This window comes from Denticeps clupeoides, chromosome 17, assembly GCF_900700375.1.
Source record: "Denticeps clupeoides chromosome 17, fDenClu1.1, whole genome shotgun sequence".
In the NCBI taxonomy this organism is placed as follows: Eukaryota; Metazoa; Chordata; class Actinopteri; order Clupeiformes; family Denticipitidae; genus Denticeps; species Denticeps clupeoides.
In genome coordinates, this window is record NC_041723.1 from 2,410,543 (window position 1) to 2,431,729 (window position 21,187).

The 21,187-nt window shown below is 50.0% G+C and overlaps 3 protein-coding genes across 3 annotated transcripts in view; 1 reads left to right on the forward strand and 2 right to left on the reverse strand.

Annotated features, from left to right (window-relative positions):
- The window catches only part of LOC114766810 (protein brambleberry-like), a 480,412-nt gene that overhangs the window by 218,290 nt on the left and 240,935 nt on the right, over positions 1–21,187 (reverse strand). The window lies entirely within an intron of this gene.
- gan (gigaxonin) lies at positions 3,856–12,587 on the reverse strand. Its single transcript, XM_028958064.1, has 11 exons — positions 12,088–12,587; positions 9,924–10,038; positions 8,883–9,233; positions 7,988–8,208; positions 7,352–7,473; positions 7,057–7,169; positions 6,485–6,634; positions 6,262–6,398; positions 5,945–6,079; positions 5,175–5,284; positions 3,856–4,127 (listed from the first exon to the last, which is right to left on the reverse strand). The coding sequence occupies exons 1-11, from the start codon at positions 12,267–12,269 to the stop codon at positions 3,946–3,948; spliced, it is 1,818 nt and encodes a 605-aa protein (XP_028813897.1). The 5' UTR covers positions 12,270–12,587; the 3' UTR covers positions 3,856–3,945.
- On the forward strand, positions 16,516–17,723 carry foxl1 (forkhead box L1). Its single transcript, XM_028958762.1, has one exon. The coding sequence runs from the start codon at positions 16,516–16,518 to the stop codon at positions 17,155–17,157; it is 642 nt and encodes a 213-aa protein (XP_028814595.1). The 3' UTR covers positions 17,158–17,723.

A 21,187-nucleotide genomic window follows, 5' to 3' on the forward strand; every position in this document is an offset into this window, starting at 1 on the left:
GACCGTTTTGTAACGCATTTGGTCTTGCATCTGAAGAATATATCCCGAATAAGAATTTGCAGCCTGTTGCATCAGAAGAAACTTTTTTTTTTTTTTTTTTTTTTGGAGGGTTGTTGTACGGAGACGTGGGAAGCCTGGAACACGCACAAAGTGTAACAACGGCGCCGCCGGCGAGCCGCTCCGGTTAAGAAAGTGGAAAGCGTACAATGAAAGTGTTATTGAGCTCATTAGGAATCGTTACATCAGCCCTGCGAGTTTGATTGGTCCCCCGAGCAAACGCTCCGCCGCCCCGGAGCCGGCGCTGCCTGCCGGGCTTGTTGTGCGCGGCCTTTTCCGAGCGCGGTTGCCGGGGCAGGGCCGAATCAGGCGTCCCTTCTGGGAAGCGAGGGGTGACTCAGTTTTTTTTTAACGATACGACTCTGCGGGACACGGAATGACAAATAAGAGGCGAGATGAGGCAAAGGCCCGACCTGGGGGTCAGACTCAGGTGTGACCTGGTGGCTTTCAGACTGGGGACCAGAGGGAACGTCTCAAGATCACGAAATGACGTCTTGTGAACCTTTGACGTGGACGTGAGTCAGCGAAGCCACAAGGCCTGAGACCCTCTTCAGTTTCGAGGTGCTGTGGGCCAAAGGCACCGGCCTGCCGCTTCCGGGATGACACGGGACGCTTAAAGAAAAAACAAGGCATCTAGAAATACCCGCTGCTGAGGGTTCGTCGTTCCCGTCTTTTCCGTCCCACACACGCCACCGTCGGCCAACCCCACCACGGCAGCACGGGGTGACGCCGGTCGTGCCCACGACTGCGACAGCTGCTTCCAATCCTCAAGCATGAGGCGAAGGCGGAACAGGCCGGCATCTCCGGTAAAAGCCCGGCTGTTTTCCGTCCCGGGGACGTCGGCGTGTGGGTACCCTGCCGTGCCTAGTCAGTCCCACTGTTGTCCTTTTTGGTGCCGGGAACCGGATCACGTGCGGCGAGCAGAAAAGACAGGATTGGACACCAAGGGGTGCTGCAGCGGCTCCGTATCTATCCGTTTCACCCGCCGGTGGTTTTAAAGTCGTGGCTTGCTGCCGTGCACGCTGTGGGCACCATGACCAAACGGCAAAATCCCAGTTCCCGGTCCGTGTCCGCTGGCGCCGGGCCTGCCGGTCGACTAGAACCCTCCGGCCCCGCGAGAGAGAGGCTCGTTTTAAAAGGAATTAATCCCGTCCCGATTACCTGCGCTAATCCTGTTGCGTTAATCCCGAACCTCCCCTGTGTGGCCCGGTCACACGCACATCATCACAAGGAAGCGTCGCCATCATCATCATCATCATCATCGTCATCTGACCCCAGCGTGATGCGCGGCCGAACCACAGCACCACAGCGATTAGCAAGATCACTGTATTGTTTCGGTTTCTTGCCAAATGGCAGCGAGGCCACTGCAAACATGACTTAAAATTGAGAGCAAAGACGCGAGGCCCCGCCCCGCCCCGACGGGCCAGTGCTGATAATTAGAAGGCGAAGGTGCTTTTCTGCAGCAGATTTTGTCGGTGTAATTTGCACACACTCTGCGTTCACTTTACACCAACAATAGACCAAATTGCTTAATTAAAGGACATGGACAATGGACGACTCCCAATTTGACATTCTTCATAGCCGCAAATGGATTCTCGTGAATATGGTGGCATAGCCTAAACTATTGGTTGTCGGTCTCTCGTTATTGTGTGTGTGTGTGTGTGTGTGTGTGTGTGTGTGTGTGTGTGTGTATATATATATATATATATATATATGTATGTATATGTATATATATATATGTATATATATATATATAACTAACCGAAAAGTTAATTGTAGGCACGCAGAGAAAGAACAGGCCATTTAAGAAAACAAAACTTTTCTGTAATTTCAGAGAGACCGATGAGAGACTTTATTTCACTTAGTGACTTACAAGAGGCTGTAAGGGCCTGAGCCCTCTCCCCATGTGACAGATACTAATGTGAAAATTGTCAAAGTCGTGATCTTGAGAGAACCTTTGTTTCCTTGCGATAACAAGAGGGAGATAAAAGATTTAATTCCGTTTTATCAAGGCATGAGCGTGTTGTCTGTGGCCATTTATCATCGGTACCCGTCACATGGCCTAGAACTAGGAGTACAACTGTTCGGCCGTAATAGTCAGAAGAACCGAGAACAACTGGGTCGCCGTTCCAGCATTTTCTGCGGGTGCTATCGTTCTCAGGCCGGGCTGAGGTTCCTCTCGCAGAGCAGCCTTCAGTCAAGGGCCCAGCCACTCATTTACATTTACAGCATTTACCAGACGCCCTTATCCAGAGCGACTTACAGTCAGTAGTTACAGGGACAGTCCCCCCCTGGGGACACTCAGAGTTAAGTGTCTTGCTCAGGCACATGATGGTAGTAAGTGGGTGGTAGTAGCCAAGTGGGTAACACACTCGCCTATGAAGCAGAAGACCCAGGTTCAAATCCTACTTACTTCCATTGTGTCCCTGAGCAAGACACTTAACCCTGAGTGTCTCCAGGGGGGGGACTGTCCCTGTAACCACTGATTGTAAGTCGCTCTGGATAAGGGCGTCTGGTAAATGCCGTAAATGTAAATGTAAGTGGGATTTGAACCTGGGTCCTCTGGTTCATAGGCGAGTGTGTTACCCGCTAGGCTACTAGCACCCAAAATTTGAAGAAGACGCCACAAATACACGACCCGAGTGAGCAACCCTGCCACCATTTACACCGCGTTTGATAGATTCAGAAAGGCTCCCACGCCGAAAAGAGAGTTCAGACGCCAGAAGCAGGCAGCCTGGCACCAGGCCTTTTTATTCGTTTCATTATTACCGCTCGCAACGTGGAGAGAGCTGACAGCGCGGCGGCCGGAGCGTGACGCGCAGCGCGGCCCAGCGTATCAGGGCCGATAGGGCCGACTGTAAACACCGCTCGGCGGCGGGGCGGAATGTGGCGTGATGACGGGCACTGCGCCAGCCTGCGCGAAGCGATGACACCGTCACTCCCCTCGGTGTCCCAATTATCAGCGTTTTGTCACTCCCACTGGCTTGACCCGTAGCCGCGGTTTTGGTGACGATAATCAGTGCTGTTTTATCGGCTCTGGAATAGTCCGTGAACCGCGTGTGCGTGTTTGTGTTTGTAATTGTGCAAGCTCGCACGCTTGATAAGAGAGAGAGAGTGAGTGAGTGTGTGTGTGTGTGATGTGTCGGCTTCAATTAGAATGGACAGCGGCAGCTGACACTTGCCCAGAGAAAACGGGGTCAACAGGTGCCAAAACTGTCCGGAGTGACAGGAAAGCCAGTTCAAAGGTCAACTATATCCAGTGGGTCAGGAGTGAGACCAATAAACGCGCCTATTTCTGATGTGTGGTCCGGAATGGCTGGATATGACACAAACAGCAGCGTTTCCATGTGCCACACACTCCTGCGGCTGTTCGGGTGTGTGTGTGTGTGTTTAAGCTACATTTTTTATTAAGAATAACCCTCCTACGTGCAGAGCGGAGCCCTTGCTGTGCATTAAAGATGATAAACCAGGGTTCCACGAAGGTCTGGTCTTCGAGGTCCTTGCGCAACGGATAAACAGGGTCAAGCATGGTCACTTCTGCATCCGTCACTAGAATTATCTGTTTGGTCAGAGCGGTTTAAAATCCACTTAAAACTCCCGCAACTTGAGAGTCTCACCGCAGAGCTACGTGCGCACGCACCAGTAATGCACCATGGGATACACGAGAAGCAGGAAGAAGGCCTGTGACAGGATGAGAGACGCCGTGGACAGGAGGGCAGCACCCAGAAATAAAAATAGATCGTTATAAATCTTAAAAAAAAAAAAAAAAAAAAGAAGAAGAAGAAACACAACGTTCCCACGTGCGTACTGCGGGTTCTGCAGAGTTGTGTGAGTTCCTGTGTGAGGCTTCCTGGTCCAGAATACAGAAGAGAAGAGAGAAGCGCTCGCTTATGTGGAAGGAACTCGGATTCTGAACAGGCCCTGACTGAGCTGCAGACGGAACAGCTTGCAGTTGGCAAAGCGCAGGGCAGCGCAGCCGGTCTTGCAGAGGTCAGAGGTCAGCATGGGCTTCGTGCGGTGCCACACCCCCGTGCTGCGGCGGAACTCGCGTACGTAATCGTAGCTGGTTCCTGAGAACGAAGCAGACACACAGAACCACACAGCATTAGATACGCAGACAGGGAACAATAAAAATAATTCAGATAAATTCTCTTTCTAATAGTCAGATGACCTCGTTCTATTCTAGTCTATTAATTCTATAGGTGCTCCCCAAACACTTTCTTTACAAAAAGTGATAGAGTGATTTTCTCCTGTACACAGCAGCACACCAAACGGTGCACACAGTGAAATGTGTCCTCTGCATTTAACCCATCACCCTGAGTGAGCAGTGGGCGGCCATGACAGGCGCCCGGGGAGCAGTGTGTGGGGACGGTGCTTTGCTGGGTGGCACCTCGGTATTCGAACCGGCAACCTTCTGATTGCGGGGCTGCTTCCTTAACCGCTAGGCCACCACCGCCCCTACGAGGGCTGGATCACTTTGTCTGGCTCTTTTGGTCTTTGTTTGATTGTAGGTAGACGATAATAATAATAGTTTTTAAAAAAGTATTTCTGTACAGTACAGTTCTTTGATAATGTAACACACGGCCTGTAAAAAGCGTTGTGAGAACTGGGCAGAATTTGGTGTGTTCTGGTGGGAGCCCAGTGGATTTGTTCAGACGGCGCACTAGGCTTCCCGCTTTCTGACATTTCTTCTAAAGCCATTTGCATGGCTTTATCTGCAGGCACTTTTATTCAAACGATTGACGTCACTTCTATCAGCGCAGGGTGGCGCTTTTTTTTTTTTTTTTTTTAAATAAATACAACTCGCAGGGGATACAAGTGACGCTAGTGATCAGAGACGACGCACCTGATAGCGAGATCTACACAACTACGGTCAGAACGAACGGCGGCCAGTTCATCCATTTTTAAAGGGGGTCGCGAATGTTGACAGAACAGATCGTTGTTCGGGTGACCGAATGGACCATCGGCCAATGATGAAGCTGCGTGGCGCGAAGCGAGGGTTCATCTGCTTACTCGTTACTATTAAATCACTATCTGAAAAATGCTGAGAACACTAATCTTCATTACTATTTCAACCTTGGCACATCAGTGTGTGCGTTATATCGGCATCGGCTCACCGGTGTCCAGGTCTCCAACCACATATATACAGGCTCCGATCGCCACGGCACCGTACACGAAGGAAGAGCTGGTCTGCACACACAGGTTTTGGTCTTCCAGGTACATCCACCTTAATGAAGGCAACAAAGCCATTTGAATTATTCTTATTTTATTTCATTAAGAAAATAATTATAATAAAACATTAGGAAAAACTAGTAAGTGACTGGTAGCATAACAAAGAATATACACTGTAAGATTTAATGGATTATGTATGTAATTATGTAAAGTTTATGTGGAACTGTGGACATTAGACAGGGAAATTAAATGAAAATTATCTGTCATGTGACATACAGCATGCGGTGACACAGATTTTAACCCCCTTTTTTTAAACCCTTCTTAAAACCCATCTGTTGTTGGCATTATTATATTCCTTTTATTTTATTTTTAGTTTAGATGATTTCTGATAGGGGCCTGGTGGGTTCACTTAACCCTGAGTGTCTCCAGGGGGGGACTGTCCCTGTAACTACTGATTGTAAGTCGCTCTGGATAAGGGCGTCTGATAAATGCTGGAAATTTACTTATTCGTTTAACTTTTTAAAATATTTTTAAATCCTTGTGATTAATCCTTGTTTTTTCTCCGTGGTCATTTACTTCAATCCTGTGTACAGCACTTTGGCCCAATTGTGTCAGTATCAAAGTCAATGTACTAAAGACACACCAGTAGCTTCAGCCTTTGTGGTCGAATAATGTTTATTTTCTTCTAATAAACTTTTTAAAAAGCCAGTTGAACCTTTTCAGTTCGTCGTGGTAGAACTCAGACTTGCACGTGGTCATCTGTCTGGACTCCGGATTCTCCGAATCACGGCTCCTCACGCCTCCAAACACGTACAGTTCCTGTCCAACGCCACAGGCCACTGAGCCGAACCTACACACACACACACACACAACCTTGGATTACCTTCACAAACCTGCATCACCCAGATCACCACGAGTCTAGCAGGACATTCCGTGATGAGAAGCCCCGCCTAGCATCCCACAATCCCAATCATCTGCGCATCCCGAGAAGAATGTCTGGTTTTATCTGCGCGGGAAGACGTGGCACTGTACCTCCTCTCCTTTAAGGGGCAGAGGGCTGTCCACTGCTGGATTTTGGGGTCATAACACTCCACTGAGTCGTACAGCTTCCCATATGAGCCACCGCCCATGGCGTAGATCTTCTTCCTCATGGTGGCATAGCAGCCAATCTGCAGGCAGCAGAGTGTGAGGTTTCCTGTGTGTGTGTGTGTGTTATGGGGGTTCTGCTGTGACAGCAGGAGGTCAGAGGTCATACCTTTCGAACCATCGTCATGCTGGGCTGTGTACTCCAGGCGTTGAAGTGCGGGTCGTACATCTCCACAGAGAGGAGGTCAGTGCTGTCCATCTCTCCTCCTAAAACATACACCATCCCATCCAACTCCACAATACCGAAGTGCTGGCGTGCCTGTGGTGAGAGAACACACACACACACACACCCACACACACACAGAGTAGACACTTTATTTCAGTTAAATACTGACCCCTGGTGGAGGACATTAAAAACATCTTTACATTTAGAAAGTGAAAAAAAAAAGAAAGTGACGTGATTGTCATTGAGAAACACTGCAGCACAGCACACGGTGACACAATGAAATGTGTCCTCTGTATTTAACCATCAACTTTTGGTGAGCAGTGGGCAGCCATGACTGGTGCCCGGGAAGCAGCGTGTGGGGACGGTGCTTTACTCGGGATTCGAACCTGCAACCTTGATTATGGGGCCGCTTCCTTAACCGCTAGGCCACCACAGCCCAGAATTTACTGCATCTGGCAGACATTCATCATCAAGTTCTGTCTATCTATTGGTTGTTGAGTGCGGATGGGCGGCACCTGTTTCATCGGTGGGATAGGGGTCCATGTGTTGGTGTCTGGGTCGTACTTCTCCCCGCTGCCCAGCACTGTCTCAGTCTCGTCCACGCCCCCAACCACAAAGAGAAAGCCCTCTGAGACATAAAATAAAGATATGGCTGATTTATTCATTTATAAAATTTTAATCATAAAACATAATAAAAAGAAAAAGCTCTACCAACCAGCCAATCATGTGCCACCCAATGAAATTTCAATCAATTTGGTATTTGGTATATTCTCCTGCGCACCAGGGGACTGATGTGAGCTGGGCACTGACCTGCCGCCACCACCCCGTGGCCGGTCCGGCCCACTGACATGGGCTGCAGCTCCACCCACACCTGCCGGTTGGGGTCGTACAGAGGGCACATGCAACGCGCCACGGGCAGCGGCCGCCGAGTTCTGAGCAGGAAGCAGAAAACAGGAAGTGTGCTGACATGCGCGTCCCTCACACACACATGCACTCGCAGTCTATTTAAGAACACGGTCCTCGTCCTGCTGCTTTATTTAAAATGTCACACGGCCTCTGTAGTGAATTCGGAAGTTTGCATTGATAACACAAGTTTTGCATTCGAATCGTTCCTTTAATTGTGGTTCATTTTTGTGAAACATTTAGTCACTAATCAGGTGGCAGCTTTGGCTGACCCCAAGGGCCACGAGTGTTACACCAACTGTATGACCCCTCAGGGGGAACCGAAAGAAATCTGCACGTAATGAGTAAAATATCCGCCACTCCCAACTCTGGGGAACATCAGGGCAAGTTCAGGCCCAGGCGTAAGAGGTGGGCGTGGTTCGTGGAGTCGAGTCCGGAAATCTTTACTGAGTAAAAACGAACGGTGCTTTTTTCCCCCGAGACCTTATATCGCGGTGTGCGTGCTGAAAAGAGGGGGGGGGGGCGAGGCGCCGCGCTACTCACGCCCTGTCCTCCCCGCCCACGGTGACGATGCACTCGGAGTAGCCGCGAGGCTTGAAGGCAGCGAGCAGCGCCTCCCCCTGCTGAGGAGCTCCGGAGAGGGAGTCGTGGCAGAACTCCCTAATCACCTCGCGCATCAGGGGGTCCGCCAGCATCTGCTCCCTCAGGTACCCCGTGTCCAGGCCCTGCACCCACACCGACGACATCACTTCCTTCATGTGCACCTGCGGGGACGGGGAGACACTATACTAATACAATAGGCCGGTAGAAGCCTAGAAGTCCACAAAGTCCCAGGTTCAAACCCCACTTACTACCATTGTGTCCCTGAATAAGACACTTAACCCTGAGTGTCTCCAGGGGGGGACAGTCCCTGTAACTACTGACAGTAAGTCGCTCTGGATAAGGGCTCAATGGCAACTGTTCTCAGGGGTTCTCAAGCAGTGGGGTGCGCCCCCTGGCGGGAAGGGGTCATACAGGCATGACATCACAGTTACAATACATAACCTGAGAAGTGCAGAGTGCACCACCTGATTCTGTTCAAAAATGCACTGCTATTGGGACGACAGGGGCTTCGGGAGTTTTGTTATGATTTGATCATGACTTTCCACATTTCATTTACATTTACAGCATTTACCAGACGCCCTTATCCAGAGCGACTTACAATCAGTAGTTACAGGGACAGTCACCCCTGGAGACACTCAGGGTTAAGTGTCTTGCCCAGGGACACAATGGTAGTAAGTGGGGTTTGAACCTGGGTCCTCTGGTTCATAGGCGAGTGTGTTACCCGCTAGGCTACTAGCACCCCTTTCCAAACAGATTGCATGATTTCCTACATTTCCGGAAGTATTTCACATTGTCGTCTACAAAATCTACACGGGGCAAAAGTTGAAAAGTTCACCCGTCTGGCGTCCAGGTCGTGGGCGAGCCACCGCACGACCGCCTCCAGGACGTGCCTCTCGTTGCCCACGTTCAGCTTCTCCATGGACAGCAGGTCGCGCAGCTGGTCGGGAGGCAGCTCCCGGAACTCCTCGGTGGCGGCGACGTCGCGGAAGTGCGTCTGCAGGAAGTCGGTGGCCACGTGGTGCACGTGGTGCAGGCAGTAGTGCAGGGAGAAGATGCGGATGCCGATGCAGTTCTCGGCCGTGATGCAGCCCTCCAGGAACTGGCAGCACAGGGACTTCAGGTCCGTGATCAGCAGCAGGTCCGCAGCTTGAACCATATCCTGGATGGTGTCTTCACTGAGAGCCACCTGTGCAGGAACGTTCCCAGAACAGCTCATTAAACACCGCGTTAACATCAACAGATACCAGGAGGAGCAGATTAAAAGTGAAGTGATTTGTCACATGTGATACACAGCTGCACAGCACACGGTGCACACAGTGAAATTTGTCCTCTGCATTTAACCATCACCCTGAGTGAGCAGTGGGCAGCCATGACAGGCGCCCGGGAGCAGTGTGTGGGGACGGTGCTTTGCTCAGTGGCACCTCAGTGGCACCTTTGTGGCTCGGGATTCGAACCGGCAACCTTCTGATTACGGGGCCGCTTCCTTAACCGCTAGGCCACCACTGCCCCTGGAACGAGGTTTGTGAATACCGATTTCACATTTCACATGGTGAATTTACAATGATGGCGCTGTGAAGAACTTCATGTAGAACAGACTATAAAATATAAATATGCGGAAAAACATGCAAATAAATGGAAGTAAAAATTATAACATTTCAATAGGATGTAATATACACAAAGAGAGAGAATGCAAATATGAAAACGAGAAACCTGCAGAAACGTATAGCGATACGGAAATAACAAGGAACTTTAGAAACTGTTTTGCACTAAAGGCACAAAACCTTAAATTTCAAAACGCAAATCGGGACAAAATGTTGCATGAAGCAGCGAAGAGGTCGTAACCAAAACGTGTAAGGACGCTTCTAGACGCGCTCACCTCCCCACTGAACACGTAATCCAGGATTTGTTTCATGATGGGGACCGCAATGCCCTGCAGCTCAATTCTGTACATGGAGCCATCTTCTTTCGGCGGGTTGTAGTTCAGCTTGGTCCTACGGACAGAGAAAAACCATCCGCTTTGTGACTCCAGCGTGGGGCAGAGCACCAATAAAACATGAACACGTGGCAGGCTGCAAAAAGCAACGGAAAAGCGGGGAGTCATCGGTAATTCCGCAGAGAACAGGCCACGCCCAACAACTTGGATGGATTTGAAATTAAGCGACCCAGTACTGGTTTGACTGGATTGTCTCTCGACTCACTTTTCACATTAGTTCTGGGGACACGTCGACAGACAGCAAGAATGTACAGGGTGGGCCATTTATATGGATACACCTTAATAAAATGGGAATGGTTGGTGACATTGAACACATTTTATAAGTGGTCAGAAACTTGTAAATAACTCATGAAAGAATTAAGTTACGTTAAATGCACACCATTGTTTTTCTTGTGAAATTACCAATAGATTTGATGTGTCACATGACCCTCTTCCTATTGAAAAAACAAAAGTTGGTTCCAAGATGGCCGACTTAAAAATGGCCACTATGGTCACCACCCATCTTGAAAAGTTTGCCCCCTCACATATACTAATGTGCCACAAACAGGACGTTAATATCACCAACCATTCCCATTTTATTAAGGTGGATCCAAATAAATGGCCCATCCTGTAGAATTTAGGGGTAACGCATGTTTCAGTCAGTAGTGGAAAGCTTTTACTACATCTTTCCATAATTAACTTCCTTCCTGAACTATCTAAGGGTATAATACTAATAATAAAGGAATATTTAATAATAAAAAAGTGAAAGTGTCAGACAAGCCTCCCTCTTTCAATGGTCGGATCAACGAAATGCTCTCCACGTTGCAGTTGGAAAAACTGCGATGCAGCCAAGCTAATAGTCAGGAAAAGTTCAAGGAGATATGGTCACCATTTATTGATTATGTTAAATCATCCAGTTTAAGTCCAGCATAGGCATTTAATTTCTTAATGCATATACAATGTAAAATACTACAACACCGAGAGGAGACTGCTCCCCCCTCCTTTTTTTCTTCTTTCTCTTTTTTTTAATCTCTTCTCCTTGCTCTTTGATGGGTGGGGCTGAGGGTGGTGGGTGGATATTGGTCAACAGCTGTTATTTGTTTGTTGTTGAAAAATCACAAATAAAACATAAAAAAAGTGAAAGTCGTAATAAAGTCGATATGTAGAGATGTTCTAGGAGAACTGGGTGTCGGTCTCTCTCCTAGCAAAGCAAAAGTCTACAGACGGAGAACAATACCGCACCTCTGCTCAGGTCATTGAAAACAAGGTAATTCTACAATAGACTCAATATTTACATTTACAGAATTTACCAGACGCCCTTATCCAGAGCGACTTAATCAGTAGTTACAGGGACAGTCCCCCCCCCTGGAGACACTCAGGGTTAAGTGTCTTGCTCTTGGACACAATGGTTGTAAGTGGGGTTTGAACCTGGGTCTTCTGGCACATAGGCGAGTGTGTAACCCGCTAGGCCACCACCACCCAAGTGTCCATATCTGACCAAAACGTGAACGAAACAGCTTGCAGCTTTTAATAAATAATAATAAAGTGAAGTAATTGTCACATGTGATACACAGCAGCACAGCACACGGTGCACACAGTGAAATTTGTCCTCTGCATTTATCCCATCACCCTGAGTGAGCAGTGGGCGGCCATGACAGGCGCCTGGGGAGCAGTGTGTGGGGACGGTGCTTTGCTCAGTGGCACCTCAGTGGCACCTTGGCGGATCGGGATTCGAACCGGTAACCTTCTGGCTACGGGGCCGCTTCCTTAACCGCTAGGCCGCCACTGCCACTAATAACTGATTTCGCTGGTTTGTATTTGGGCCTTACACAGAACTGCATGCACCAGGAATCCTGATCCGGGCCACGTTTTCAGCTCACCCGGCAACGAGTCATTCTGATTGGTCACAGAAACTTCCAACCTGCCTCAGAATTCCAGAAAACCGGAAGAGCAGCCAGTGGCCCGAGCCCTGGAGACCATGCGTCGCCAGCAACGTCTGGCCATTCAAAGGTCAAAGGTCACCGGCACACCCCAAGCACACCACCGACGTCTCCCGAGCCCGCCCTACCTCACGTAGGGACTGGCCGCGGCCAGTACGTTCTTCTGCACCGGGATCTCCTCCCCGTCGATCACCAGCAGGGCGTCCTGGAAGCTCTGCTCTCTCCAGAAGGAGCGCAGGGCCCTCAGGATCTTCTGGGAGTGCTGCGGGTCCGACACCAGCGAGCCGCCGTCGCCCCCGGCCCCCGACATGGCGACACCGGGAGCAGTGATGCCAGCGGACGCCGGCTAAACTGGAGCTCGGATCCAGAAGCGAGGGGACGCGTCTCTCCTTGACAGTGTACAAAGTTGTTAGCTGCTCTGCTAGGCTAAGAGACCGGTTTGGTTTGTTTTAGCTGTCTTTTTTTTTTCTTGTTCAGAATGGAAGTATTTCGCCAGAGGCCGGGACCTAGCGGCTTTTAAAAGGGTTTCCCCTTGGTGACAAGACGGCCAGGGTCCGCAGGCTTCGTCGTCCCGGGCTGGGAGGCAGGCGGGGAACCTGTGGGACGCTTCAGAATGAACGTGAACATGTTTATGAGGGGCGTGGACACTCGTGTTGCCAGATGTCGCCAGAGAATCGGATAAAAACAACAACCCACACACGTAACTTGACTATAAATGAGAAGTCATCTTGTTTTTTGGAGAAAAAAGACTAAATCAAACTGACACTGCCGTTTTTTTTTTACAAATGACATAAAGATAAATAAAGTAAGAAAACAGCTGGCGTATAATTAGCGGACTTGGCAACAATGATCAGTTCATGAACATCAGTACTGCACGGCAGTGACGCATGGTCATTGTGTAGTCCACATTTTCTTTTAGGCTGCTGCTATTTGCCCACCTTATACTCCGATCAGCCACAACATTGCTGCTGATAATTTCACCTGCTTACAATTTTGTAATATCACATTTTATAATGTTACGTCCGTATTACATCTCCCTCATGCTGACAAAACGGCCCTGACCTGTCAAGGCATGTACTCGACCAGAACATGCTGATGCATGCTGTGTGCTGCCGATTTTGGTCTTTCTGGTCCCTAGGCAAACCACTGTCGGTCATATCTTCACTGCTGTAGTTTAAAGCTTATCAGCCCACTGGAGCCCCTAATGACCCGGAGCCCCAGTTGCCGGCCTAGTCCGGTGGTACCAACACATTAGGAGCAGATCTTACTGGTGATGTCCCCTCGCACCAGACTTGTTTCTCCAGCTCGTCTGAATCATTTCTGCGGCGTGGCAGGTCGCATTATCCCACTGAAAGAGTGGAACACTGCTTGCACTACTTACGCAGGTGGTACGTGTGAAAGTGCCATCTCTTCACCATAGTGGGAAAACGCAAAAAGGTGCGGTTCTGGAGATGCACCGGCCCAGTTGTTAAGCATCAAAATCTGTCCCTCTTTCTGATTTCCAACACACTGATTCAAAGAAGTGGCTTTTCACTTGCTTTCTTGCTGTTTGCCAGCTTCGTTCTGAACGTGTATGAAGGGTCGGGGCAGAGCCTGTGGTAAAAAGGAACGGATGAAGGGGATGGGTGGGAAGCGACTGATCTGGATGAAAAGCTGCAGATGCGAAGACGGGGTTGGTGTGAGGTCGTATGTACAGTACAGGCCAAAAGGGACACACCTTCTCATTCAATGTGTTTTCTTTATCTTCATGACCATTTACGTTGGTAGATTCTCACTGAAGGCATCAAAACTATGAATGAACACATGTGGAGTTATGTACTTAACAAAAAAAGGTGAAATAAGTGAAAACATGTTTTATATTCTAGTTTCTTTGCTCTGATTACTGTTTGCACACTGTCGTTCGTCATTCTGTCGATGAACTTCAAGAGGTCGTCACCTGAGATGGTTTTCCAACAGTCTTGAAGGAGTTCCCAGAGGTGTTTAGCACTTGTTGGTCCAGCTCACCCCAAACCATCTGGATTGGGTTCAGGTCCGGTGACTGTGGAGGTCAGGTCTCCACTTTTTGTTAAGTACAGAACTCCACATGTGTTCATTCATAGTTTTGATGCCTTCAGTGAGAATCTACCAACGTAAATGGTCATGAAGATAAAGAAAACACGTTGAATGAGAAGGTGTCCAAACTTTTGGCCTGTACTGTATATAATAACGGTTCAGTAACTCAAACAGTTTGATCCACACACGCCCTCCTCCTCCGTCGCGGCCACAGCTGGCAGAGGCTGCGGCCCTGTCACCCCGCATGTCACATCCGCTCCTGTGCATGTGTTCAGGTCGCAGCCGACCTGCAGGGTGACGGGTGTCGGTCGAGCGACGAGCGAATCCTCGCTTTTCTTTGCAAATAAACATTATATTTCTCTGCGTGGCTGCTTTTTTCCCCGCAGATTACTTCTCTCTGCTATAATAAACATCGTAGACGGACCGGACGGAGGCTGACCACCATGCAGGGCTCTCGGGTTGAGAAATGTGCGCTTTGTGAATCACGCCGCGGGGGGAAAAGCGGGGAAATGCGGCGAAAGGCCGCGAGTTTATCCCCCGAAAGCCTCCGGGCCGTAATGTAAGCAGCGGCCAGCTGCGCGCACTTGTAAAGTTGTTGTAATCCCTCCGGGTCTCATAAACAGGAAAATAATATGAAGCATCATGCACGCACCCACAAATAATATCGGCCTGCCAAGCGGCCCTTTTATGGCGACGGCCGCTCTCGTGCGGCTCTGTTGATAAAACGCTCAAAAGTGTTGCTTTTCGGGTGTTTTGGGGATAAAACGGGCTTGATGGTGCTGTAGATGAGACAGCTGCACGGCTGTCCTTTCCTCGTCATATTACTGTGCGAACATGAATGAGCCAGATCGTTGTGTTGGATTAAACGATTACATTATTCTGTATATCGGCACAAACGCTTAACTACGTTTTACATTTACGCCATTTTTCCAGACGCCCTTATCCAGAGCGACTTACAATTAGCAGTTACGGGGACAGTCCCCCTCCCCCCCCCCTGGAGACATTCAGGGACACGATGGTAGTAAGTGGGGTTTTGGACCTGGGTCTTCTGGTTCATGGGCGAGTGTGTTACCCCACTAGGTTACCACCACCCTGGTTATTTTAGCACTTTACCGCTTGAAAAAAGGTGTCTTCCGACTTTAATTCTATGATTGGATCCGGAGCCTGCAGCTCTGGATCGAAATCAAGAGAAATCATTATTAAATCATTATCATCATTTTATTTAATAATGGCTGTATTCCTTGTGCAAGCGACAAACTAAGATAAATGTTTTATGCTACTGTTAAAAGGTAGTGGCCCAGCCCCTGAAACCAGAAGACCCAGGTTCGAACCCCACTTACTACCGTCGTGTCCCTACCGAGTGTCTCCAGGGGGGGGGACTGTCCCTGTAACTACTAACTGTACGTCTCTCTGGATAAGGGCGTCTGGTAAATGCTGTGAATATTAAAAAATCATATTTCATGTTGGGGCAGAATTATTATTCCGCGTGGGGATTCCTGTCCCGGCTGAAGCGCTCCTCGGCCCCGTGTTCTCCCGGCGTCCGGGGGTGTGCGGGGAGGGACGCGATCTTTCAAACATCAGATCAGCGCGTTTATGTATTGGGTGCCCGGAAATTTTTCCAAATAAACACAGCTTGATTCGACCTGGGTGGGCAGACTTATCAACAGACTAATTCCATAAACAAATGGAGGGATAAGCGCGCAGCCCGCTGGACGGGGGCTTTCGGGCAATGAAATTTTAATTAATGTGGGTGGGCCGGGAACAGCGCGACTGTTTATTTTCCAGCGCCAAAGTCCACATAAAAGCAGCGAGCAGCCGGAGGAGAGCCGGACCCGCACCCGATCCGGAGGAGAGCCGGACCCGAGCCGGAACCGGAGCCGGAGGAGAGTCGGACCCGGGCCCAGAGGAGAGCCGGACCCGGACCCGGAGCCAGAGGAGAGCCGGACCCGGAGCCAGAGGAGAGTCGGACCCGGAGCCAGAGGAGAGCCGGACCCGGAGAAGACCCGGACCCTTGCCCGGAGGAGAGTCGGACCCGGACCCGGAGCCAGAGGAGAGTCGGACCCGGGCCCAGAGGAGAGCCGGACCCGGAGAAGACCCGGACCCTTGCCCGGAGGAGAGTCGGACCCGGACCCGGAGCCAGAGGAGAGTCGGACCCGGGCCCAGAGGAGAGCCGGACCCGGAGGAGAGTCGGACCCGGACCCGGAGCCAGAGGAGAGCCGGACCCGGAGCCAGAGGAGAGTCGGACCCGGAGCTGGAGGAGAGCCGGTTCCGGAGCCGGAGGAGAGCCGGACCCGGACCCGGAGGAGAGCCGGACCAGGAGAAGACCCGGACCCTTGCCCGGAGGAGAGTCGGACCCGGAGCCAGAGGAGAGCCGGACCCGGAGCCAGAGGAGAGTCGGACCCGGAGCCAGAGGAGAGTCGGACCCGGAGCCAGAGGAGAGTCGGACCCGGAGAAGACCCGGACCCTTGCCCGGAGGAGAGCCGGACCCGGGGGACCGCGCAGGGATGAGTTTTTACCACGCTCGGCTCGGCGCGCCCGCCCCGGCCCTCATCTACGTGTACGGCGGCGAGGGCGGGGGCGTCGTCCCAGCCGCGGAGCCCCCGCAGAAGCCCCCCTACAGCTACATCGCCCTGATCGCCATGGCCATCAAGAGCGCGCCGGACCACCGCGCCACCCTGAGCGGCATCTACCAGTTCATCATGGACCGCTTCCCCTTCTACCACGACAACAAGCAGGGCTGGCAGAACTCCATCAGACACAACCTGTCCCTCAACGACTGCTTCATCAAGGTGCCGCGGGAGAAGGGGCGGCCCGGCAAGGGCAGCTACTGGACGCTGGACGCCCGGTGCCTGGACATGTTCGAGAACGGGAACTACCGGCGCAGGAAGAGGAAGTCCAGGAGCCAGAGCGAGCCCGGGCGGCCGCGGGAGCCGGCGGGGCCGCCGGAGGCGGAGCTGAAGCCGCGGCGGGACCCGCGGAGACCCGGGGCCGAGCTCGGCGGGGGCGCCAGGGCGCACAGCTTCAGCATAGAGAACATTTTATCCAGGAAGGAGACGCCCGGGCCGGACGCGCTGGCCCCCGCCGTCATCTACTCCGTGGGCTTCCCGCTGTGCTCCTACCTGTCCGTCACCCCCCACTCCCACTGAGCGTAAAACTGGAGATGGTGGAGAGCTGAGAGTACTGGGTGATCCCAAGATGAAGCACCTGAAGAAAAGTGATGAGGACCATGATGATGATGATGATGAACAGAAGATCCCAAGATGAAGCACCTGAAGAAAAGTGATGAGGACCATGATGATGATGATGATGATGATGATGATGAACAGAGGATCCCAAGATGAAGCACCTGAAGAAAAGTGATGAGGACCATGATGATGATGATGATGATGATGATGAACAGAGGATCCCATGATGAAGAACCTGAAGAAAAGTGATGAGTACCATGATGATGATGATGAACAGAAGATCCCAAGATGAAGCACCTGAAGAAAAGTGATGAGGACCATGATGATGATGATGATGATGATGATGAACAGAGGATCCCAAGATGAAGCACCTGAAGAAAAGTGATGAGGACCATGATGATGATGATGATGATGATGATGAACAGAGGATCCCATGATGAAGAACCTGAAGAAAAGTGATGAGTACCATGATGATGATGATGAACAGAAGATCCCAAGATGAAGCACCTGAAGAAAAGTGATGAGGACCACGATGATGATGATGATGAACAGAGGATCCCATGATGAAGAACCTGAAGAAAAGTGATGAGGACCATGATGATGATGATGATGATGAGCATGATGATGAGCAGAGGATCCCAAGATGAAGCACCTGAAGAAAAGTGATGATGACCATGATGATGATGATGATGACCTCTGGTTTTTGCTTTTGCAGAATGAAAAGGTGGCGGGGATGGAACTTCTCTGCTGCTGCTGCTGCAGTACTTTCCTGAAATGTACAATTTGGCTCTGAAAACCTGCATAGAAAATTTGTCGATGGTGAAATCCGACCGTAAAAGGAACAAATCTTCTTCGTCTTCACCATCTCAGGAGAGATGAGCCGATTGACCAATGATTTACAGATTTAATTCTGATGAATAATTTATACACCAGATGTGCACCAGCAGCCAGGATCCGGAGAGAAGACACCCAGAATGCACCTGTTTCTGTGTTTAGAAGGCATCTCCAGGTATTACGGCGCGCATGAAGATTTATGTTCAGCTTGGCACCACGTGAATTTCAATAATTCAGTTACCTCAAAAAAAAAATTGCTCTCCGTTTAATATTTTCATATTTTGGTCGAATGATTTCGTATGATGGATTTTAACTGCTTGGTATAATAAACTTTATTTGATGCATTATGCATACTGAATTATTTTGATAGTTTTTTTTTATTTTGATCGTATTTTTGATTTTGATCGTTTTCTTATATGCATCAAACTTAACTACATTCACAAATGAATTTTTATTCGAATGAAACACAGAAAACTGTCATTTTTGTCGTTTTCCCCCTTTAAGATCCCGACCTCGTGCCGGTGGCCCTGGCACATTTGGCTTCGTTTTACCCCGATTAACTCTGACGTCTGTTTGAAACTCTCCGAAGACGCGGCTGTAATGAACACTCGGCTATGTGAAATGCACGGGGCTGAGAGCCCAGGGGTCAGAGGTCAGGCGCAGTGTGTAAAATATCTGGCGTTCTCCAGCCCATCAGGCCTTTCTGACTCGTGTAAACTCCGGCCACTATATATAGCGGGACCTCACACCGCTGGCGGATCAGGAATGCTGCTGGGAGTAAATAAACTTCCCAACATCGGCGAGCAGGAACTCACGGGCGCAGCCGTTTCCTGTGTATAGGCCTTTTTGGGGCGGAAAGTGTAAATAGAACGTCATCCCGCTGCATCCTCCCGTTCAGCTGTGTGGCGGACGCACATCTGTCCTGCGGGTTTGCAACTCCACGAAACCCTCGGAACACTCGGAACATAAAGGAAATATGAAAAACTGGAATCATCATTTCCACGTAAAGTGGAAGGTTCCGGAATACAACTGGTTGCTTGGAAGTTATTTTATATTTAAACCATGTCAGTAGTTATGATATAAGATGCGTAAATCCACAGCAAGAATTGTAATAAAAATGAATTGATGATCAGGTCACTGATCAGAAGACCCAGGTTCAAATCCCATTTACTACCATCGTGTCCCTGAGCAGGACAGTTAACCATGAGTGTCTCCAGAGTGTCTCCCTGTAACTACTGATTGTAAGTCGCTCTGGATAAGGGCGTCTGGTGAATGCCGTAAATGTAAAATGATCAATTTACAATCAGATCTGTGACTCGTTAAACACACACACACACACACACACACACACACACACACAGGCAAATGGAAGCCGATCTGGAAAGTGTCTCTGCTCTCCTTCCTGCAGTCGTGCCGCTTCAAAAGGGGTTTTAATCTTGGCTGTTTATTATATTTTTGCACTCTCTACATAAACCGGCCTCAGTTGTTCAAATATACGTTCAGCGCGGCGGGAGGGCGTGGCAGTGATGGAGATTGATGGCGCTGCGGAGAGGAACATTAGCTGCTAATCATGTCATATTCACTGGCGTGCAGCTTTATACATCATTATCTGCAGCCCACCAAGCAAGTTTATACACACACACACACACACACACACACACACAAAATGTACGTAGGGCTAACGTAGAGCCCCACTATGATCAGATAGGCAATGGGTTGTGCACTCTGGAAACAGGCCGACCAAAAACACACACACACACACACACACACACACACACACACACACTTCTATTATCCTCCCATTGGACTCCTTGAGCCAACAGAAAAGAATTCTGCTTATTTACGCCCCATCAGTATAACATTTCCAGAATCCTTCATTTCCTCCTGCCTGTAAACCGAGCACAGACGCACAATAAGCGTGTCGGTCGTGTCATGACATTAGGATTTCAATTCAGAGGAAATAATCAGAGGGAGCTGAGAAATAAGCGGTGAAACGTTACCCTCCCTCGGTCGTCTGAGCTCCGTTTGGCCCGGAACGTTCCGGGTCCTGCCAGGTTCCAGAAACCCTGCACTGCGCCTCCATCAGGAAACCCTGCTGGACATGAACGCCGGTTTATGTGTATGAAGAAAAACTACGTGGCGTCTGGGCAGGATGCAGAATGTGCTCTCCAGGTGTGTGTGTGAACGAAATGCTCACGCACGTAGCGGCGTGGCTTCATAAATAAATATGCGTGATGGCGAAACCTCCCAGGACCCGCAGCTCCAGACGTGTTGCCCCCTGTCTGGGACCACCGGGACGACCGGGGTCTCCCGTGTAATCTGGCCGTGGAAACTCAACTCCCACTCGGCCTTCCTCCGGGTCGGGGTGGGTGGGGGCGAAAGTGCAGCAGACTGTAAAGTCCACTTCCCACTCCCACTTAGGACCGGCACAGTTGCCAGAAAACACACACACACACACACACACACTTAAAAATCTTGAACACAAACAGAATGAGAAACATAAGCTGACTCCTCACCAAAAATGGCAGAAAAGATCTTTGGTGCCGCTATTGCATACAAGAATGTTACATTAGAATTGCTGCTCTGGTTTTTCATACGTTATGAGAAAAAAATGTCATTGTTCTGTATATATGACCCCACACACATCCAGTGATCTGCAGCCAATATCAGACAAGAAGTCACAGCGGCTCTCTTGATTTGAGTGGCGGTGTCGAAAACCCAGACCGGATTCACCAGAGACCCCATTTTTGTTCCAACCTCCAGCCAATCAGAACAACATTTCCGTGCCGGCCGAGTACTGGTGATCAGCCGGAGATGCACAGTTTAAGTCCGGGTTTGGTGTGTGTGTGTGTGTGTGTGTGTGTGTGTGTGTGTGTCGCGCGATAAGCCCGTCCCTGTGCTCAATCTGGCTGTAATTAAACTGAGTGGGGTGAGGCGCACTTGTGTGACACCCCAGCCTGGGCCTTCACAGCTCATTACGAAGCGGCCAATCAGAGCGCGACTCGCGTGGCTGCTGTTTATTTACACGCCGGAGTGCGAATGGCAGTCATTTGGCAGGATGGAGAGAGGCCAGTAGCACTCCCACTTTGTCCTCTCTCTCTCTCTCTCACACACACACACACACACGATTATGGCTCGCATATGTCACCCAAACACA